General features: G+C 53.1%; 1 protein-coding gene across 7 annotated transcripts in view; it reads right to left on the bottom strand.

The window, feature by feature from the left end:
• The window catches only part of AGAP1 (ArfGAP with GTPase domain, ankyrin repeat and PH domain 1), a 535,764-nt gene that overhangs the window by 347,165 nt on the left and 167,777 nt on the right, over positions 1–20,822 (bottom strand). For all 7 annotated transcript variants that reach the window (XM_020288104.2, XM_020288106.2, XM_020288109.2 and 4 more), the window contains exons 2-3: positions 5,790–5,848; positions 444–531 (exon numbers count right to left, since the gene is read on the bottom strand). In XM_020288104.2, the coding sequence (XP_020143693.1) occupies positions 444–531; positions 5,790–5,848 (147 nt within the window). The remainder of the gene's footprint in view (positions 1–443; positions 532–5,789; positions 5,849–20,822) is intronic.

The following is a 20,822-nucleotide window of genomic DNA, read 5'->3' as shown; positions in this document are numbered from 1 at the left end:
AATACAATATAAGGGGGAAACATGCTCAAACGTATGGTGGCGGTGAGCTCAAAGAACCATCTGCAACAGCTCTTGCCTATGTATGACTCAGTAACATCACACACGTGTTTATGTCTACGTTCAATATCCAGATCAGAGAAATGTCCGGCCAATATTTAAAGGGCTAACGGTGGATTAAAAAGGGCATTTGAGAGGACAGAACTACTGGATAAGAAATAAATTCAACAGCATTCCATGGTTCTACTCACTCCCAATGCCAAAGCGAATATAATGGGTTTGCTAAAAATACTACAGGAGAGACAATATACTTAAGGATTTTCACTGCCTGGTACGTGTTATCACTTTCTGGACATGTGACTCATCAAAGTGATGATTCGGAACATGCTAAGGAAACGCTCTGCACACTACATTCTTGAGCCCGCAGCGCCTGCCCAACGGCATACCTTCGGGAGACTCCTCCTGCACGTAGGTGCCGGTCAGGTACCGGTGCACCAGCGCCGACTTGCCGCTGGCCAGGTTACCCACAATGCCCTGCAACAGAGAAGCGGACAAGCGTTACGGATGATTAGACGGCTCTCTCCGGCATTCTGCAAACAGAAGTTCAAATGCACAGCCACCCTAAACATAGACATGACCAAGCACTGGCCGGAAGGCCGACAACGAGCTCAGTAAACACTCCTGCTGGGGTGAGAGGGAGTCCGGCACCCTCAGAGAGCATCTCAGGTCCTCACCAGCCTTGGCAGCTGCAAGGGCATCGGGACTGCGGGCATGCACACCTGTTTGGGCATTCACCCAGACGACAAGGGCACGGCTAGCGTGGGGGCCGTGTATGCTGAGTCAGCCGCCAACATTCACCGTGGGCCGCCCCCAGGCTGAGGGAGGCGCCAGGTGAGACGGCACAGGATGGAGGTGCAGAGAAACGTGGGGACAGTGGTGGGAACCTGGCGCATTGCACCATGAGAGGCTGTGGCTGGGACAGACGGCGGGCAGGGGCAGAGGAGCAGTGGAGTGGGCTGGAGAGAACTGGTGGGGGTGGGGTGGGGGGTGGCAGGGGCACCCAGATGGGGAGGACAGCAACCTGCCTCTCAGGGACACAGGGTCCTATTCACCTTGTTCCCTACATGCCCAGCCCCGGGGGACGCTCAACAGCACGGGCAGAGTGAGCACGTGAGTGAGGGAACGCCTGGTGCCCGCCCAGCGGGTATGAATGAGACGCTTCACCGCCACGGCGCAGAGCCGGGCTCAGAGCCAGGCTCCGTGGACAGATCCTAAATAAAGCTGTTTCTCCTCCCGATTTGACTCACGTCTTCTTTTACCTTGGGCCTCTATAATCTGAGAACTGCTACCTACTAATTATTCTTTTGCTCAAGGGCACCTGCTGTGTGTCAGCTTCGTGCTGAGAAAATCCACAACAGTACGGCACAGAATTAAATTTTTAATTAAGATTAGAGCTTTCCTTTCCCAAAGAAGAAAATGCTCAGCCATCAAACATTGCTCAGCCTTGCGCCTTCTCTGGGAGCAACATCCCTCCCTTCTGCCGTGTAGACGCGTAGACGGTGGGCGAGGATTTGGCTCCCTGCTCAGAGGGGAGGCGTCGGCCTGGGGACGGGGCGGGAAGGGGTTTTGTTCGGTCTGAACGACCACCTCACAGACCACCTTATATCCATACACGATGAGCACTATTTCATTTGAAACACTGGTGGCAGCGAACAGCTGACTGTGAGGAGGAGATAAAATATGGGACCAAAATATGTCCCTTAAGCTGTGAAGCTGGGAACGGACGCTGGACGTCAAGCAAAGAGCAGGGTACGAACCCGGCACAGGCCCGGGGCTCTGGGGGGAACGAGCTGCCCTGAGACCTGCAGAACTGCGTGCTGGGTGGCAGCGGTCGTCGCCACGGACCCCGCGCCATCCTTGCAGGGGCACGGACGGTCAGGGCCCGAGCCCGGCACCTCCGTGTCACGGGACGAAAGGGAGCGTGGTGTCTTCATTCCGGCACCCCACACCCCAGCACGTACCTGCTAAACTGGAGCATAGTTGGAAAGGAAATTGAGGGTTTAAGTAAAAATCCCAGTTGGGAGTTCAATGGAGACACACACAGGGGGCGTGAGGTGTTGGCGCCCCAGGTCCCCTAAAGGGTAGGATGTCTAAGGCACATTTGCTCTTTCCAACAGATGGACGCGTGGAGCCCGGGCTGCCGGGCACAGCTGCAGCGCCCAGCCCCGGGACCCCCCGCAGCTCCGAAAGCAACTGACTGGCCACGGACAATCGGGCCACAGCTCAACTCCAGAAAACATAAGGATGGCACTGCCACTCTTCGTAAGAAACCAAACACTGAACTTGTTTTTCTCTGATGGGTTCCAGGAGACTGACTGCGAAGTGCTGCATAAAGAGCCCATTGCGGGCGGCCATGACCTCACCCGTCGCCGGCTTGCGAGACAGGGGCTCTGCGGCGCTGACCTAAGGGGCCACCTGTCCCGGGGTGCTGCGCTGGGGGAGACAGTCGCAGCCCTGTGGGCACTCGGGGCTGCCCTGCAGAACAAAGGGGCACTTTCCTCTGACCCCGGCAGTGCTCCCGGCACGCGAGGGACCGGTGGAGGGTGGCGATGAGGATGTGCACGCAGCCTGCGGGCGCCACGCCGGGAGGGTGGCCGGCCCGGGGTCCTGCCGGGGTCCTGCATGTCCATGCACAGGTCAGGGGCTGGGACTCTTCCTCCTAGCGCACTGCAGGGCTGTGACCACCGAGCTGTCCGTGAGCGGAGGTGACCCTGCACAAATGCAAGCGAGCCCGAGACAGTCACGCCTCCAGGACCCACGCTGCCTGTGCATGTGGCCGCCTCTCGCTCCTTTGTGCAGACACTCCAGAAATTAGATGCTTTTGAAACCCTGGCTGAGAAGCTAGTAAGCATCCTCCGTTATGGACTGGGATGACCCCATGGGCCCTCTCGGAACACACGACACCCTGAGTGGCCAAAACCTGGTCTAGATCGGCAGGTTTGATGCTGGACAGTCGGTCTGCAAGGCTCTGTCAACGGGTGGCCACTGGCCCCACAGGGCTGTCTGAGCTTAAAAAAAAACTTAAATAAAATGTTAAAATTCAGCTCCTCAGTCACACTGGCCACATTGCAGCCCCTGCACAGCCACACGGGGCAGCGGCTACCACGCCGGGCGGCGCACACAGGAGGTTTCCGCTGCTGAGAACGTTCTCCTGGCAGTGCCGGGGTGGAAGCTCCAGCCCCAGGTCCAGTCCCAGCTCTGCCACTTCCTTGCTGCGGCTCCCCGGGCAAGTTCTTAATGCCACCGAGCCTCAGTTTTCTCGTCTGTGAAAGGGGGGTAATAACGGTCCCTACCTGTGGGGTGGTTTTCAGGGTTAAAGGAGATAATTCTGTAAGACACTCAGAACGTGCCTCCGCACAAAATCGGTGCTTCACAAACATTGTCACCATCCATGAAACACTATTCCTGCCGCTCTATGCCGGACGCAGGACCTGAGTGGTACTCAAGTTGTCCCAACAGGGCGTATCTGAAACTGACAAATCTCGTGAAAACCGCCCGGTAACAACACTGCCAACCTCATACCATCCACTGGGCGGGTATTTCCTGAAATGTCTCCCGTGGGATCAACACTGCGTGGGCACAGCAGTCACAGCACACACGAGACAGGTGCTGTCCCTAGGCCAGTCTTTCGGGACCCCAAGCTTCTGCAATGGGCAGGGGCACTGACGGGCACTTTGTCTCCCACAAGGAGCCCGTTGGGAGGTGCCACGGGGAAAAGGCAGCAACCTAGGAGGAGGGACGGGGGAGCAGGAAGGAGGGGGGCAGGCACTGGCACCAGCGATCGTGGCGGGGACGGGCCTGCCAGAGGCTGATGGAGACACCGGTGGGGTCCAGCGCCCTCCCCTCTCAGGACACCCCCCACTCATCATCCTGTATCTCCTAGGTCTACAAACATGTCTTCTTCCTGGTGACGAAAGTCCTATATGCTCTCTTCAAAGACCTGAGAGTTCTGTATATCCACCTCAGACGTGAGAAACCTGAGTGGTCCCCAGGCCCTTGTCCCATTCTCTAAGTTGGGGCTGAGGGAAGGAGAAGTCCACGGCCTCCAGGGGCCCGGCTGGGTTGCTGGGAAGACAGACTGCAGCCGTGAACATAAATGTAGGGGACAGAGACGCTGGGACTAAGCAGGACATACCGGAGCCACGTTTCATCAGTATCTGCTGCACAAGAGCTCATCTGCCGTGCTTTCACAGTCAGGGCCCCTCACTCAGCAAAACAGAAAGTAAGTATGCATGCATGTACATATAGAGACATATATGCACACAGACATACACATATACACTGACATATGCACACCCATAAACACATACAGACATGCACATACATACATATTGGCATATGTACATACAGACATATGCACACACACGGACACATGCATACACACATATGGACACATATACACATATGCATACACACATATGGACACATGCACACCACACACATACTGACATGTACACACTCATATGCATACATACCTACGGACATATGCACACACACATAGACCTATGCATACCACACACATACTGACATATGCACACACACAGACATGTGCACACACACACATACAGACAGGCATACACACAGACATGCACACATATAGACATACGCATATACACAGACACATACATACACAAATATAGACATAAACAAATAGAGACACATACATATAGAGACACACAAATATATACATACATAAATAGACATGCATATACATACAGACATATGCACACATGTATAGAGGAATATACACACGTACAGTCATGCATACACAGATACATATATACATATGCATACACACATCCAGAAACATATGTGTATATACACAAATATATTCATACACACCCATACACATGGAGATATAGTCACACATATAGACATATATGCACATAAAGAGGCATACACATATAGAGGCATACATATACACACATATAGATATACACACAGAAAGACATGTACACAAACATATAGACATATGCATACATACACAGACATACACATGCACATACACACATATAGTCTTACACACAAATATACACATAAAGACACACATACACATGTACATAGACACACAGATATACATGCATACATACGCACACACACAAATGCCACGTAGCTCATAGAAAGAATATGATTACTGAAGCTGCATCTTCCCTTCCGTCGTAAGGAGGGGTAGCGCAGTCGGGAGGGGCTCCAAGAGGCGGCTGCGCTAGACCACTTTTTACTGACACCAATTTTAAGCTTTAAATAATTTCATTGAAAAGATAAACTTTATAATAAAAGACAAAACTCTTCTTTTAATTTTATGCCAATAATACTCCGTAACAGGTAAACAGTCACTTTTTCAAAGCTCAACGGCTCATTACAGAAACCTTCCATGACATCCTGCACAGGGTGAATAAACCCGTGGCTGTGAGTGAGTGTGCACGTGTGCATGCGTGTAAGTGAGGGAGCGACAGACACACACACACAGGGAGGACACAGAGGAGGCCGATGGCTCCTGCCCTGCACACGGACACACGCCACCCTGGCTGGGCGGCTGCTGTGGCTGTCACAGACCCTCGGGGCTCCAGCCCCAAACCATCAGCTACACTTGGCCCTTCTTCCCAGGGACAAACCCACAGCCGCACATCACCTGTGGGCCCGGGGGAGGACCAGGCCCAGGAATGCGGCAGAGCCCCTCCCTCCCCGCGAGTGGGGGGCCGCGACCGGCAAGGCCGGAAGGAAGCACTCACCACTTTGAGCTCCGGGACAGAGCGACTCAACGTCCATTCCTGGCTGTTCACAAAGGCGTCTGTAAGAGAGGAGGCAAAACGGTCAGACGCCACGGCTCACCGAAAGGCAGAGTCCAAATGTCCCCAACGCGCCATGTTTCCAACCGGAAGGCCACTGGACACGGTGCAGACGAGCCTCCCCCTGTCACTCCCAACTCAGAGGTCACCGCTCACCCAAGGTCACGCAGCTCTGCCAGAGGCTGGCCTGACGCCCCGACTCCACGCCTGGTCTGCCACACACGCTCCATCCAGTGACTGTGAACGGCCTGACCACCGTCCCCCGGCTCAGGCCGCAGGCCGTCCTGCTGCCCAGCGTGCATTTTCAGGCCCTCCTCACCGCGCCCGTTCACAAGCGTGGGGTCTTTAAGGAGGCGCCTGGCTTTCCTGGAAGTGACCCTGGTATTAACTTGTGGTTAGTCTTCCTTTCCTTTTTCCCTTCCTTTTTCCCTCCCTCCCTCCCTCCCTCCCTCCCTCTCTCTCTCTGTCTGTCTCTCTGTCTCTCTCTCTCTCTTTCTTTCTTTCTTTCGTAGTCACTTGTCAGAAATCCCACCAAAAAAAGTATGAGAAATGATGATTGGATTCTGAAAATCTAAATGGTCACAATACAAGCAACACTTTAGGGTTTAGAAGACAGACTTGGCACCGGAATTTCACCCTCACAAAGATATTATACGCTGAAGATCCAGCCGGGACAGGGTTTGTCAGCAAGACGGGGGTCCCGGGCACTGTGGGGTCGTGTGCCCCACCTCCACTGACCGGCCCTCCCCAGGGCACCCACCGGTTCAGATGACCCAAACAACCACGGCTCCACTCCCCATCTGATTTTCCACGTCCCCCACGTGCCATTTCCTATCACGAATGAGACCCCACAGTGACACCCATGAGACGCCCTGACGACCACAGGGCAGCCCCGTCAGCACGGGGTGCGGGGCTGTGAAGAGGGCAGCGGACCCCACCCGGGGACAGCAAACGCCTCTTCCAAATGGCATTCCCTTTCCAACACATTTTCCTCGAATGCTGACACTTGTTTACATTATGTCCAAGAAGTAACGTGATTGACAAACCATCTAAAGGTCAAAGGAAAAAGCCGTCACCTTCAAACAGGTGCGTGACACTCAAATCAGGCGTGGGACGCAGGAACGGAAGCCGGCAGCCTGGCTGCGTGGCTCCACCACGCGCGTGACGCAGGAGGACAACAAACGCATCCAGGAGGCCGGGCAGGCTAGGGGACCACAGCCCGCGGGGACACAAAACAGGTGGGTGACCATAGCCCACCAGATGCCACCATGCTGCAATGACCGAGACAAGGTCTCCGGATGCTGAGGAGGTGAGGCGCCCCAGAGGAGGACGCTCCTGCTGGGGGAAGGGACAGCGGGGTAGGCCAGACCGGCTGGCCTTAGGGAGCTGGGAGTGACACAGGACAATAAAGAAGTCTGGATGATCCTGAAGGGTCAGTTGCAAGCTGCTAGGGAGGGGTGTCCCAGAGCAGAGACGCTGCACTTCTGGGGCACGAAACAAACTCCTGTTCAGCTGCAGAGGCCCATCCACAGGGGCTTGGGAGCAAGATCAAGGGTCCTGAGCAGACGGCCGGCAGGCGGCGTCCCCCTGCACTGTCCTCCAAGACGCCCACTCATCACCCCTCCCCACTCCTCCTCGGGGCTGAATGCCGGGGGTACGGGTTAAGTTGTGCCCCTGAACATCCACCCTGTGGCCGGCCGAACCCGCCTAACACGCCACAGACCAAACATCCCCGTGAACAGACGAAGCACAGGCCGCTGCCGGGCACAGGCCGGACACGCAGTAGATGCTCGGTCCATGGTCACAACATCGTTTTCTAACACTAGTGGTAAGCTTGCCAATCAAGTCGCAAACCACTGATCATCCGCCCGCCAACTGCTCTCTAGAGAAAATGGGTATATATGGCCCTTGGGTCTGCAGAGTGAGCCTGCTGGTCCCAGGAAGACTGAAAGGCCAATGACAGTCACCCTCCATAAATGCATGTCCTGACAATGCCCAGCTTCTCAGAAGGTCACCCTGCTGCTGCACTTTTAACAAACGCCAGCCCCGGTGAAGCAAAGCTGGATACATCCACAAACGCAATACTAAACAGGCAATAAAACCGACTGAGGTCTCAGCGTGTGAAGCGGAACCAGCCCCCGGACCCCCAAGCTAACACCAAGTGATGGCAGTAAGGTGTGACCCGGACGTACAGGATCCGAACACACACCTTTTTTAAGGGTGTGGTGGGAGGAAGGCTTATGTGTAAAATGCACACATAGCTTGTCGAGACTGAGAGCATTTCCGGTAAGATTAAAAACGTTAACAGTCGCTGATTTAGGGTTAGGGAGCAAGGTGGCTGAGGACGGGGTGATGAGACATCTTTCCCTTCACTGCTACCTTCTGGTACCTTTTAAATTGTACACCATTTGGCATGTGAGAAATTAAACAATGTAGTTTTGAAAAATGAACCTTAATAGTAAAACAAAGAGGGTAAAGTGTGAATCAAAATGAGGTCAATTCATTAATGCACTGCTGATTTTTAAACACACACCACCAAAAGATGAAGTTTATAACAACAAATATTAAACGTTGGTTGTAAATGAAACAGGGCCCCATTAAACAAAGATGCATGATTGCAGAAACACTGGAAAAAGGTGTCACATCTTTTTACTTTCAAATGCATCCTCAATTGAATGGAATATATTTACGCTTATGGCAACTAGATTAATAAAATAAACGCTTGACTTAATTGGCAAGAGAAGCATTTCATCTTCCACTAGAAAGAATATATCTTAAAAACTCTCACCTCCTCCATCATCGCCCAGTTAGAATGGAAAGCTGCCTCACACACGGGTACGTGAAAAACAACAAATCATTCAGCAACAGACTTACACGCCAGAACAGTCCTCCACCCCACCCTTTCCGTGGGCCAGCACATCACACCACAATGGGGACAGAGTGCCAGGGACCCGGCCTGGCCAGTGCCCTGTTTCATTTCGAGCTCCATGGGGCAGGGACACTTGAAGTGTACACGTGCTTCAGGGAACACCCTGGGCACGTGTGTGAATGTGTGTGTGCCAGTGTGAGCACACAAGCTGTGTGTGTGTGTGCGTGCGTGCGTGTGGTCCAGGACAGGACCAGCCACGATACAGTATCACAGAAGACGCCCCCATGTCCAGAACGTTTCAGTGTGTCTGATGACGGACCCTGGTGATGCCAACAGTCATCTCCTGAGAGCTCACGGCTGCCAGCCCAGTCACCACCACCACAGCCCTGGAGTGGGCCACTGGGGAGAGGTCCCACCAGCAGTGCCAGATTCCAAATCCCTCCCTCTTTACCTGCTGTGCTTCTCAAAGTGTGCAGGCCCCAGACTCACCTGGGCCACCAGGCTGGGCTGGCAACAGGTGAGCGCCGGCCAGGACTCCAGAGACGAGAACCTCGGAATCTGCACTTCTAAGGAGAGCTCCAAAGAATGCCTTTACCCACACCCCATCACTCTATATGCCTTCCGTGTTTCAAAATTTGCTAAGTGCTAAGTGCAAAGGTGCAATCCCGAGAGCAGGAATTTCTCAGGAAATGTGACAAAGGAGCGTGGGTTGTCATCAACAGTGCTGCAGTTATGGAGACTGTAACACGGACCACGGACGTGCGCCCGGCTTCTCTGCCCAGTGTCCACGGGCCCACGGCCCAGGGAGGCCAAGAGCAGGCAGAGGGGACCCGTGTGAGGGACCCGGAAGGCAGGAGCCACAGGATTGACGGTGACCTCGGGTAACTTTCCTGGTCTCTAACACTGAATTTCCTTGCCCGCAAAACCGCAGTCTGTCTCCCCTAGGGATCCCGGGAGGTCTCAAGACAACGCGGCCTGGGGCCTGGGACAGGGCCGGACCACGCACAGGGGCAGCCGTCCTGCTGCCTTTGAGAGCTCTGTTGCTCGACATGAGAGATCGGGGCCAGTGGCTCTAAAGGAAACAGAGTAGCAAGAAATTCAGGATGGGATTCGGGGTTTGGAGAGTCACGATGATGTTCCAGAAGAAGACGACTTAGCTACATTTGAATAAGTGTGGATCGTTGTACCGTACTTTAAAAAAATAACACATCCCCTGAAAATAAGCCCTAGGGTGTCTTCTTGAGGAAAAATAAACATAAGACCCTGTCTTATTCTCGGGGAGACACGGTGAATGAAAGAAAAACACACCTTCCGAAGCCTGTCTTGTTTTTGAAGTGGTAGCGCTTGGACCACGCGGTGGGCTCGCCGTTCTTTGTCCACGGGCTTCACGAGGACCACGTTTCCCCAACGTCTCTCAGTAGGGGTGGGGCTACACTCTCTCCCCTGCTGTCAAGACTCAGAAATGAAAACCGGAAGTGAGACCATGGTGTAACAAGGAAGCGGTGAGGTGTGAGGCTTTGCCAGAAGTGCCAGGGGTCGGCGGACAGTGTTTCCGAGGCCTGCTCCGGGGCGGCTCTCCCGGGGACCTCGGCGTGGGGAGGCGGCCCGTTCGGGGTGTGGGGTCTCACCTGCATTTGAGGGTGAGACTAAAGAGCAAGGCATCTGATGCCCTGGTTCCTGGGTGCTCTGCACCTGCTTGGAGACACGTGGGCACACGCTACCTGAGCTCACTGTGGGGCTGGGGCCACAGGTGACAACGGGACGCAGGCAAGCCTCAAGTATTCAATCACAGACGCCCGAGAAGTCCTGATCAAGCAATCACATCACAGCCACCGAAAATCATAGTTCTGGCTGGGTGTGGAGGCTCACACCTGTAATCCCAGCACTTTAAGAGGCTGGGGTGGGAGGATCCCTTGAGGCCAGGAGTTCTAGACCAGCCTGGGCAACATATCAAGACCCGGTCTCTAAAAAAATAAGAAACATTAGCCAAGTGTGGTAGCCTGTGCCTGTAGTCCCAGCTACTCAGGAGGCTGAGGGAGGAGGATGACGTGAGCTCAGGAGTTCAAGGCTGCAGTGAGCTATGCACTCTAGCCGCCCGCACTGCACTCTAACCGGGACAACAGAGTGAGACTGTCGCAAATTTAAAAAAAAAAAAAAAGAGAGAGAGAGAGAGAAATTCAGTTCAGAGAGACCCACTAACTCCAAAGGGAGCAAAACAAGCTATTAATAGAAGGTATTACTGGAGTCAGTTTTCATCCGAGGCCAATTTATTACATTGAACCACACCGACTCGCTGTTTTGAAAGCGGTAAGTGGTTGAATAACAGCAATTTCATACGGTTCAACCCACAGCACATAAGTATGCACAGAAAAAAAAGTCATCCATGTGGTCTGGTTGCTAATATAGGTCAGAAATTCTACAGAGTTGAAAATAATCCTGAAAATGCCTCCACTGAGCCTATCTTAGCATCCTATCTTAGCAAAAAAACCCGGCAGCTTCAAAGGACTGGGGCCAGGGGACCATGACAAGCGAAAAGGTCTTTCAGAGGACTTGAACTGAGAAGACAGCGCTCCACCTTCCCAGCCTGTAGGATCTCGGCTATGAAGGGACCAGGGAGGTGACTTTCTAATCAGGCCCCAGCCCCACCCTGTCCCCGCGCAGGGCCTCAGAACCCGCAGGTAAAGGGTCTCCCCATCCTCCGTTAGGTGAAGGCGCCGAAACCACATCTTCCCCATATCGAACCCGCCCTCACGAGCCGGTGGGGCTGACTCGCGGGGACAGCCATGGGCTCCAACTTCCTCCCCCAAATTATCCACCGACCATGAGCACACGCTCCAGACAAAACAGACGACGCGATACACAAGGGTCAAAAAGGAACCTGAAATTACAGGTGGAACTTTTAAGACAACATATTATTATCTCAGGAATTGGGACAATTTCTGTGAAAACCTTAAAATTTCTCAAGGATCCTTTGGGGGGGAGGGGGAGAAACTGCTCTTTTTAGCAACGGAAAAGTGAGGCGGCATTTATTTTTAGTTTAATGCAACCTAAAGTCCCCAAATATAAAACAACAGTGGGAAAAACGCACGTCCACACCGAGGCAGGGCACGCCGGCCCCTGTGGCCACCCACATCGGTTCCGTGCCGATAAATCCATTTCGGTGCAGCAGGAGAAAAGCACGTTGCAAACCAGTTACGACACAGCACGGTGAGGACTTGCAAGAGGAGGACTTGCAAGAGAAGGACTTAACAGAAGCTCATTGGCGTGGTTTTCACTGGCATGATTTAATTTCCCATCTGAAAATCCTCGGATTTCTAGGATAAATGGAGTACAGCACAAGCCTTTGGGATTCCACATCAGTTTCAGTCCTTCCCTGGAAGTTTAGGTTGCCTTCCAGTGGGCCCCAAAGATCCACGTACAAGGTGCCTTCCCACCCCACACCCCTGACATTCACAAGGCCCTCTCAGTGCAGGGGGACTAACGCCAGGCCACCCAGGCGCCACCACGCCCACCCTGCGATCCCAAGCGTCCTTCCCTGAGAGCTGATGAAACTCAGAATCCTCCACAGCACTGCCAGTGTCTAACCCGGTCCTTTCTCTCCTCCCCTCAGGACAGCCCAAGGCAGGCCATTGCTAACCCAGATGAGCTCTGAGGATTTGCAAGGTCAAACTTCTTAGAGGATGTGGGATTCCTTTTCTCTGCATTTTGTTAGAGCACATTCCTAAGAGTTTCCCAATGCCCCCTGCTCTAGAACCACGGTGATCCCCGGAGCACCCTTGTTGCCGTGGGTGTGGAAGGAATAGTTTAAAGGATTCGTGTCTGAGAGAAGCAAAGCAGGCGGTGTGAGGATTTGAGAGTGAGAAAGGAAGAAAATTCCCTTTCTTTCCTAAAATGTGGACGCAGAGGCCCACCTGCCGCCGTGAGGCAAGGACACCCTACGCCGACTCTCTCTCCCGTGCAGCACTGGGGTTCTCCTGTCCTGCATTTCCTTCAAGGACGTGCGTTTCCTTAGCTGAGGCTGTTTCAGAGTAATTTACTCACAAATAATAACTTGAGAGTCCTGAAACCCGTGTCCTAATTCCATCCGATTTCCATCTCATTGTGATAAAACCGAGGCGAGCGATAATGGGTTTTGCTGCACATACCTTCCTAGGGCAGGTTTTGGGTCCACGCGCAGCATGACCTTCTAGCCCGGCTTGTCAGCCAAGTGACAGAACACGAGCGCTTCATGCACGCAGGCGACACCCCACGCCCCTAACGGGCCGCCTCCCCACGCCGAGGTCCCCGGGAGAGCCGCCCCGGAGCAGGCCTCCGAAACACTGTCCGCCGACCCCTGGCGCTTCCGGCAAAGCCCCACACCTCACCGCTTCCTTGTTACACCATGGTCTCACTTCCGGTTTTCATTTCCAAGCCCTACCGCTTCAAAAATAAGACAGGCTTCCGAAGGTGTGTTTTTCATTCGCTGTGTCTCCCCGAAAATAAGACCAGCGTCGTATATTTATTTTTCCTCAAGAAGACACCCTAGGGCTTATTTTCAGGGGATGTGTTATTTTTTTTTTTTAAGTACGGTACAACAATCCACATTTATTCAAATGTAGCTAAGTCGTCTTCTTCTGGAACATCATCATAACTCTCCAAACCCCAAATCCCATCCTGAATGTCTTGTGACTCTATTTCCTTTAGAACCACTGGCCTCAAATCTCTCACGTCGAGCACTAGAGCTCTCACGGGGCAGATGAGAAGGGCTGCTCGTGTTCTTTCCCGCTCCGCGACGACATGCATGGGTTGTGCGGATGCGCTGCGTGGCCACGCCTGTCACTAGGGCTTATTTTCGGGGTGGGGCTTCTACTGTGCAAGTGCTTAGAAATCCTGCTAGGGATTATTTTATGGGTAGGGTTTCTTTTCGGGGAAACACGGTATATGTGGTTGTTCACTTTTTAGAGGGTATGTCATGACTCTAAAAAGTCAATTTTAGCCATGAAATGTTCCAGGAGGGGTAAGTACCTGAGGAGCCCATTGAACCAGTGGAGAAAAGTACATTCAACTTTAAAGGTGTATCGTGAGATACAATGTCATGAAAAGGCAGCCCCAATTTCCCTTGCTAAAGTGACTGACCACCCAATCGATCACTGTCACCTGGAACCTCCTGAATCTTCTCATAAACGTGGCAGGCCTTCTGATCACACGGCACCCCTAAGCCTAAGGTACTGCTTGCTTGTGTCTGCAGACCCTCGGCTCCAAACCAGCTTGACTCAGCTTGTCCTTAGTGCCCATGACCAGGCAGCAACACCTGACCTCCCCCCCCACGACCACCCCCACCCAAGAAAGAAGTATCTGCAGGGGCAGGAAGGGCAGGGGTCTGAGTTCGGAGGCTCTGGGATGGTCTTGTCCAACTGAAGTTGTCTCTCTCCCATCCTCCTATCCCTCTCATGTGAGCCAGGGGTCAGGGCTTGTCCGATGTCACAGCAGTCCAGGCTGCCGCCATTTCCCGCCTGGGGCCAGACCACATGCAGGGGCCGGGCCTCCCTCATGCCCCCTCCACTCTGTTCTCTAGAAGCTACCTTTGAGAGCCTGTTAAAGCCCACCACGGGGAAGGTGTTGAACCTGCACTGCAAGAGGATTTATTGTTGAGCCCCGGAGTGAGTGAGTTTCTATATATAAACTGGGAAGAGTAACGAGAATTACAGAATTATGGCAGGCGTGATTAACAACTACAAACCAACAAAGCTGCTATAATAGCAAGTACCTGAGGAAGTGGTCACAAGACGACACCAAGCCCCACCACCAGCTGTCACGGCTAAGGACACTCAGCCTCCTGCCAGGGGTTTCTGCCAGGAAGCAGCAGAACACTGTCACCTTAGACCAAAGCCAGAATCCTAAATTTTATAAGACTTAAAATTTTAAATAAATCTTAATAATTTTTTAAAACATTTTAACATCTAAAATGAAACTGTGGAGATCTTAAAAATGAAAATGTTCAAATAACGGTGTTTCATGAAACAGAATGAGTTAGAAATTGCTAGAGAAAACAAAACCTGCAGGTTAAATTCACAGCCATTTTTTATTGAGATGTGAAGAGTAGACAGCCACTTGTCTTACTGAAGTTTGAGTGGAGATACATATTAAAAAGCAATTTCTACTATGCAGTGTAGATGCCAGGGGTATGTAAGAGCCATTCTGTAGAAGTTAAGGCTGAAATACACAAGAAAAATTTCCCCTGGTTAAAATAAATGCTAAAGAAAATGGGAGAGAAGATGTTTACAATTCATGTGCCCAATTTCTGTCAGTCATGTGCTAGATATTAATTGGACCTGACAGTTTCCGTTCCATACAGAATTATAAACACAGTCAGTAATATTTTTTAATTCATGGTGAAATTAATGTTTATAATAAGGGATGGCTCTATAATAGAGGAAAATAAATACAGAAGATTGCTACAGAAAGAGCAATCAGCATTGACTTGTTTCCTGCTGCCCCTGAATTTTGGCCAAAACAGCAGATTAACACGTTAACTGCCATGAGACTTGCATTTAACTCAATCTAGTTCTGTGCAAAACCTTGTCAATGTTCTTATTGACAGTTTCACTCTAAAAACGTGGATTAAATGAATAGAAGTCAATACATTTTGTTTTTCTGTTTGTGTTTAACCTTTAAATTACACTCAAAGTTTTTTTTTTTTTTTTTTTCTATTTTTGTAATAAAACACTGTGGAACCAAGGAAAAGTTTCTGGGTTTTTGTGTGTGTGTGGCAGTCAATGTGTTAAGAAGATAGTGGGGTGGGAGAGTGTGGAGGCATCGTGGTCCGTAGGGGCCCCCGGGTACAACAGAGAGTCCACTAGGTCTCAGTCACCTTGCTGTCAATCACAGAGGACTGTTTTAGCTGGGATTGCAAGGAGCCCTGCGGGCAGGTGGGTGCTGGTGTGGCTGAACTACTTCTGCAGACCTGGAATGGGGACCAGCTACATGCAAACACAAGACACTCAGTAAGCAAACCAAACTTCCCCATCTCGATGCGGCAATGCTTGTTCCAATCCATGCTCTGCGTGGAACACCTGGGCAGCCTTCCTCGAGTCATTTGGTCTCTTGGTGCCTCAATCTCTTCATCTGTGAAAGGGGAGGGCTGCACCCGGTCCCTCTTCCTAGTAGGAACACACTTCCGGTGGGTGCTTGGGGCAGCCCCAGCTTCTCGCTGGTGGACGGGCTGGCGCTGCCCACAGGGCTTCAGGGACCCTGGCTCCTTCCCACGGCCTTACATGGGCCTTGAGCCAAACAACCCTTGACTTAATGTAGGTGTATGCAAATAAAAACAGAGAAAGTTAGGATATTTTCCTTTACAGGGTGAGGATGGGGGGGGGGGATTTTTCAAGTCAGCGAATAAATCTGCAGCCCGTGCGCAGGAAAGGGGTGGTGACTTCACTGTGCTGCTGGTGATTTTGTGGCTGCATTCCACGACTGAGACAAACACTGCCCCTTGGGCTGTGATGCCCACAAACCTAACGCACCACCCCCAGCAGGTGGATTCTGCCACCCCCAGTCCCACGGGGCTGGTCTGTGGCCTCACAAGATACAGTGACCCAGGCGGGAGCTGGGCAGAAGCCGAGACACCAGTTCTGTCCTTCACATGCAGTGTCCACCGTGCACCCCGGGGCCTCACGGAACTCCTGGGGTCCCCGTCGCGGACGCTCACAGGCCACAGGCTGAAAACTGCAGAACACACAGCCCTGCAGGCTGCAGTCAGGGCAACGGCCACTCAGCCCTCACTCCCACGCCAGGCCCTCCTCTGCCCGCCTCTGCTCTCCCACAGAGTCGCCTCTGCTTCACGGGAGGGGGTGCATAAAACCCGGGGTGCACAAGAGAGGGGTTGGCAAGGCTCGACCACCACCAGCACCTCCCCGGCAACACAGCATGGCGTCCGTCCACGGCTCTTCCAGCCCCTCGGGAGGACAGTCACTGCTCCCAGCCCACGTCACCTGCTCCCCGCCTAGGCGTGGTGCGAGAACGCTCCCGCGCAGACACCTGGTCTCTGTGCCCTGCCTGGCCTGCCACCCGCCCGCCGTCTCTCTCGCCCGGCACGAGGCTCTGCCGGCAGGCACACCCCAGAGGCGGCCTCGCCCCCCGCAAAACACTACGCCCCGGCAAAGCCGTCTGAAGACTCGGTATATAACGTATTGAGCCCAAAACCTGGGGTACAGACCATGTGCAAAACCTGAGCCCATGTGTGCACAACAAGTAATTATCAATTAGTGTGTAAACGACCACAAGGAAGCTGGAAGAACGGGCGACCGACCTCACCACAGCGGCTCGCTCTGAGCAGTAGGATGCTGGGGGGGTTTCTTTCTCTCTTTTATCAATTTCCGTCCTGTTCTAAGTCTGTACGAAGAGCATCTACTATTTTTAGAAGAAAGAAAAGGCAATAAAGGTACTTTCATGGACAAAAGTAGTTCCTTTTTATGCCTCTAAGAACCGGAACGGTGTGAGATGACTCGCGCACCTGGTGACCGGCTGCAGAGGCCGGCCTGGACGTTAAAAACACTGAAAAGCATAATCAAGGAGGAAACACAAGGAAAACGTTCCCATCATCTTCCTACTTCTCTTTCCGCACATCACGCATGTCAAAGAGTATTACGTGGTTTTGAAATTACAGGGTCTATTTAACAGTAAAATACATGTTATATACATACACACATGAATATACATGCTTTTTTAATACAAGCATACTCCCCACCTATGGAGGGGGGCCCAGCATCTCCCACCTCCCACCAGGTGTCCTTGTCACCACCACTCAAGCCAAACCAGAAGGCGAAACCTGAGCCCCCACACACATCCTGGTGCCTCCTTCACCTCCAGCGGTTTGTTCTCCCCCTCTGAGATGAGTTTGTTTTCTAATCACACGTAAGTCCTCAGGAGGGGAGAACAGCGCCCCCCCTCGCCCCCCCCCCCCCCCCGTCTTTACAAAGCAAGGCACACGGGGACAGCAGGACATGCTCCCCGAGGTCCCGAGGAGATGCCTGAGACAGATGAAGAGGAACAAATGCCCCTGGGAAGGAAGAAGTTAGCAAATCCCCAGTGTCCTTACTGCTTATTCTTTACATCGCCAAACTTAAAGACAAACAGACCGTTAACCATCACATGAGGCCTCCCAAATCAGACGGTGATTTCTCTTACTTTTTATAAAATGTGCACTATGCGCTTTGCAAAATTAGCCACTGAAACGGTCACGTTTTTCAAAGGGAAACACCATTAACTACAGAGTGCCAGGGACCAACGCATATGGCAGAGGAATCAAGTTTATTTCTGGCAGAAATACGATTTTGTGTGTGAATAAAAGCTAATTAAAATCCATTCTAAGTTTAACTTTTTTATTTAATTTCTACATCCTCCTACTGGAATGGCAAGTACTACTGCTCCTAATGCTCTTTTAGTGTCGGCCGTACGATGCCCTCCCAGGCCTTGGTGGGCTCGGCTGCAGCCCTCGGGCCTGGCCACAAGCAGTGTTGGTGACTGGCCCCTCTAAGCGGAGTCCCTCCCAGTGACTGCCCGGGCTGAGGAGTGGTGCAGCCCAAGGACAAGAGCCCTGGAGTGCAGACCACCTCCAGCGGACAACGGGCATAGAGTCCCACCCCTTCCCCCCTTGCTTAACTGGGGACAGCTCTGAGAGCTAACCCAGCTCCTGAGTCCCCACCACCAGCTCAGGGTCCCTGCACCCTCTGTGGAGACTGCATTGCAGCCAGAACCACCCTCCTCTCAGTCCTGCGTCAGGAAACATCCTGCGTGCACCCTCCTGTGGGGCCCACAACGCTGTCCTTCTAGAACTTGCTTCCTGAGGAGCTGACCTCCAGCACGACCTTTCCCAAAAGTAACTGCCGCTCAGCATTTGCAGAGCAGCCCTCCTCCCCACCCACCACCACCAGGAAGTCTCCCAGGACAGGAAGCCTAAGCAGCACAAACTGGAGAGCATCTGAATCCCACAGTCCACAGACTACCGGGTCTTGGCCACCGGCCTGCAGGCAACGGCATCTGCCACTCACCGCACCTGCCAACCCCACCGATGCACCCGCCCACGGCGGCAGGCAGTGTTCGCGCATTCACGCAGCGCCTCTCCGGAGCCGGGCGCTGTGCCACGCACGAGTGAGAGATCCGTGACCTGCACAGCCTGACCCCCGCCTTGCAGAGCGTCAGCCCGGAGCGTGCGGCCAGCAAGCCCACAGCGGGATCTGTGACTGCAGACTGGGGCGAATGCCATGCGAGAAACACAGGGCGATGGCGGTAAAGGATGACTGGGGGAGGTGGCCAGGGGGGTCATGTGTTAGGGGCTTCTCCAAGGCACTGCCCTTTAAAAGCTGAGACCTGGGAGGGGAGGGCCAGCACTGAGGCAGAAAGGACAGCCGGCCGAGGGGGGCAACTGAGGAGGGCAGGAGAGGGCGCAGGAAGAGAGTGGTTTGACGATGGGGTACAGAGTTTGGGCTTTATTAGAATGACAGCAAAGTCACCTGGTGGCTTTTAAGGGTTGGAGGGAGGCGACATGAGTCACACTTGCTGGCCGGTGTGGGAGGCCCACCTGCTGAGCTAGAGAAGATGCAAGGTGGACCCGGGTGGGGAAGCAGCTGGCATGGGGGAGAGGCACTCGGAGGCCAGGTGCCCGCTGGCGCCATGTTCTGCTATGGGGACAAGGCCAGAGGAGCGGGGGCGGGGCAGCAGGGGCAACTACGTGGGGTGTCTACACCTACAGGAGATGACCGCTAGGCGCACAGGGGCATCCGCCAGGGATGCCCCCCTTGGTTTTGGCTGTGGACACACAAAACACATAAGAGCTTCTTAGATGGATATTCAAAATCAAACCCAATATGCACACTTGGGGTACAGATTTATTTGGTTTATCCTCTGAAGAAGGCAAATAGTAACTTGTTTGACCTTACTTTACCATTAGCTAACTTGATAACTAGCAACCGGATAACGAGTTGCCCTGACGCTCATCTCCGGGAAGTGTCACCATACACTGCACGTGTGTCCCTACCAGTTGAACTGTGCGTCCCCACCTTGCCCCGAGGTGCCCGCTCCCAGAGGTCACCGCCGTCCTCCCCAAGTCTATCCCTAAGCCAGGGCTTCATCCCGGTGGATGAAGGGGGTCAGGGCAGGGGTGGAGGGTCGACAAGACGGAGCCCCCATCCGGGACAGAGAAGGAAGGGAGGGGGAGCCACAGCTCTGTCCCCTCGGAGCCCTTGCAATGGGTGAGCCCAGAGCAGCAGGTAACTCGTACCGAGGCCTCCCTGGGGGGCCCTTGTCCAGCACCTGTCGACATGTGACCTTGCTGCGGTCACATTCATAGAAGACTGCGGTCACGTGGTCATCTTAGAACAGTGTTGCCATGCGGAAGGGGAGGGAACTGGAGCCAATCTTGGAACCCCGACCAATGCTGGCACATCTCAAATGATTACCTTTAATGTGGGGTCTTTAGCACATTTGTAAGATGTGTTAAATTTACTTCTTACTGCAACGGAAAGGTGTGACAATCCCCACCTCTGAGAGACAGCACTGGCAACAACAGGACCTTAAACAGGCGTCCCCCTCCCCACCCAATGGACAGCAGCGCACGACAGCCCCTCGGCTGGGTGCAGCGCTGGACTGGGTGCCGGCGGGGAGGAAGGCACCCAGCGCCCCGTATCCCAGAGCCGGGGTCTCTCAGAAAGGGATGGAGGCCACAGGACCAGCTCCTTGCTGGGCCCCGCCCCTGCCCAGGAAACAGAATCCGGTGGAGGTAGAATCTTCTCGTCCACAGCCACCTCCCAGAGCTCCTGGTGCCAATCTGAGTGTTCCTAGAACCCAAAACTTGCAGCCTAATTGGAGAAAACCTGGGGGTGAGCAACTTCCAAGAAGGCTCCTGGCACATCCAAAATAGCAGGCACAGATCTGTGCCAAACCCTCAGCCCAGACCCAGAGTCTTTACATGGCTGGATTTAGAATTCTGAAAATAAAAAACCATTGATTTCAACTTCTCAAAACCAACACTACGGACCAGACTGGAGGAAAAAATAAATCTCGAAGAAACACAACGACTTCACGCAAAGATACTGAAGAACAACAGAGAGGGCCGAGCTCAACGCCCCGCC

Source organism: Microcebus murinus, chromosome 8 (genome assembly GCF_040939455.1).
Source record: "Microcebus murinus isolate Inina chromosome 8, M.murinus_Inina_mat1.0, whole genome shotgun sequence".
NCBI classification, from domain to species: Eukaryota; Metazoa; Chordata; class Mammalia; order Primates; family Cheirogaleidae; genus Microcebus; species Microcebus murinus.
The sequence above is the reverse complement of the archived record's forward strand: the minus strand, read 5'-3'. Positions and strand labels throughout refer to the sequence as shown.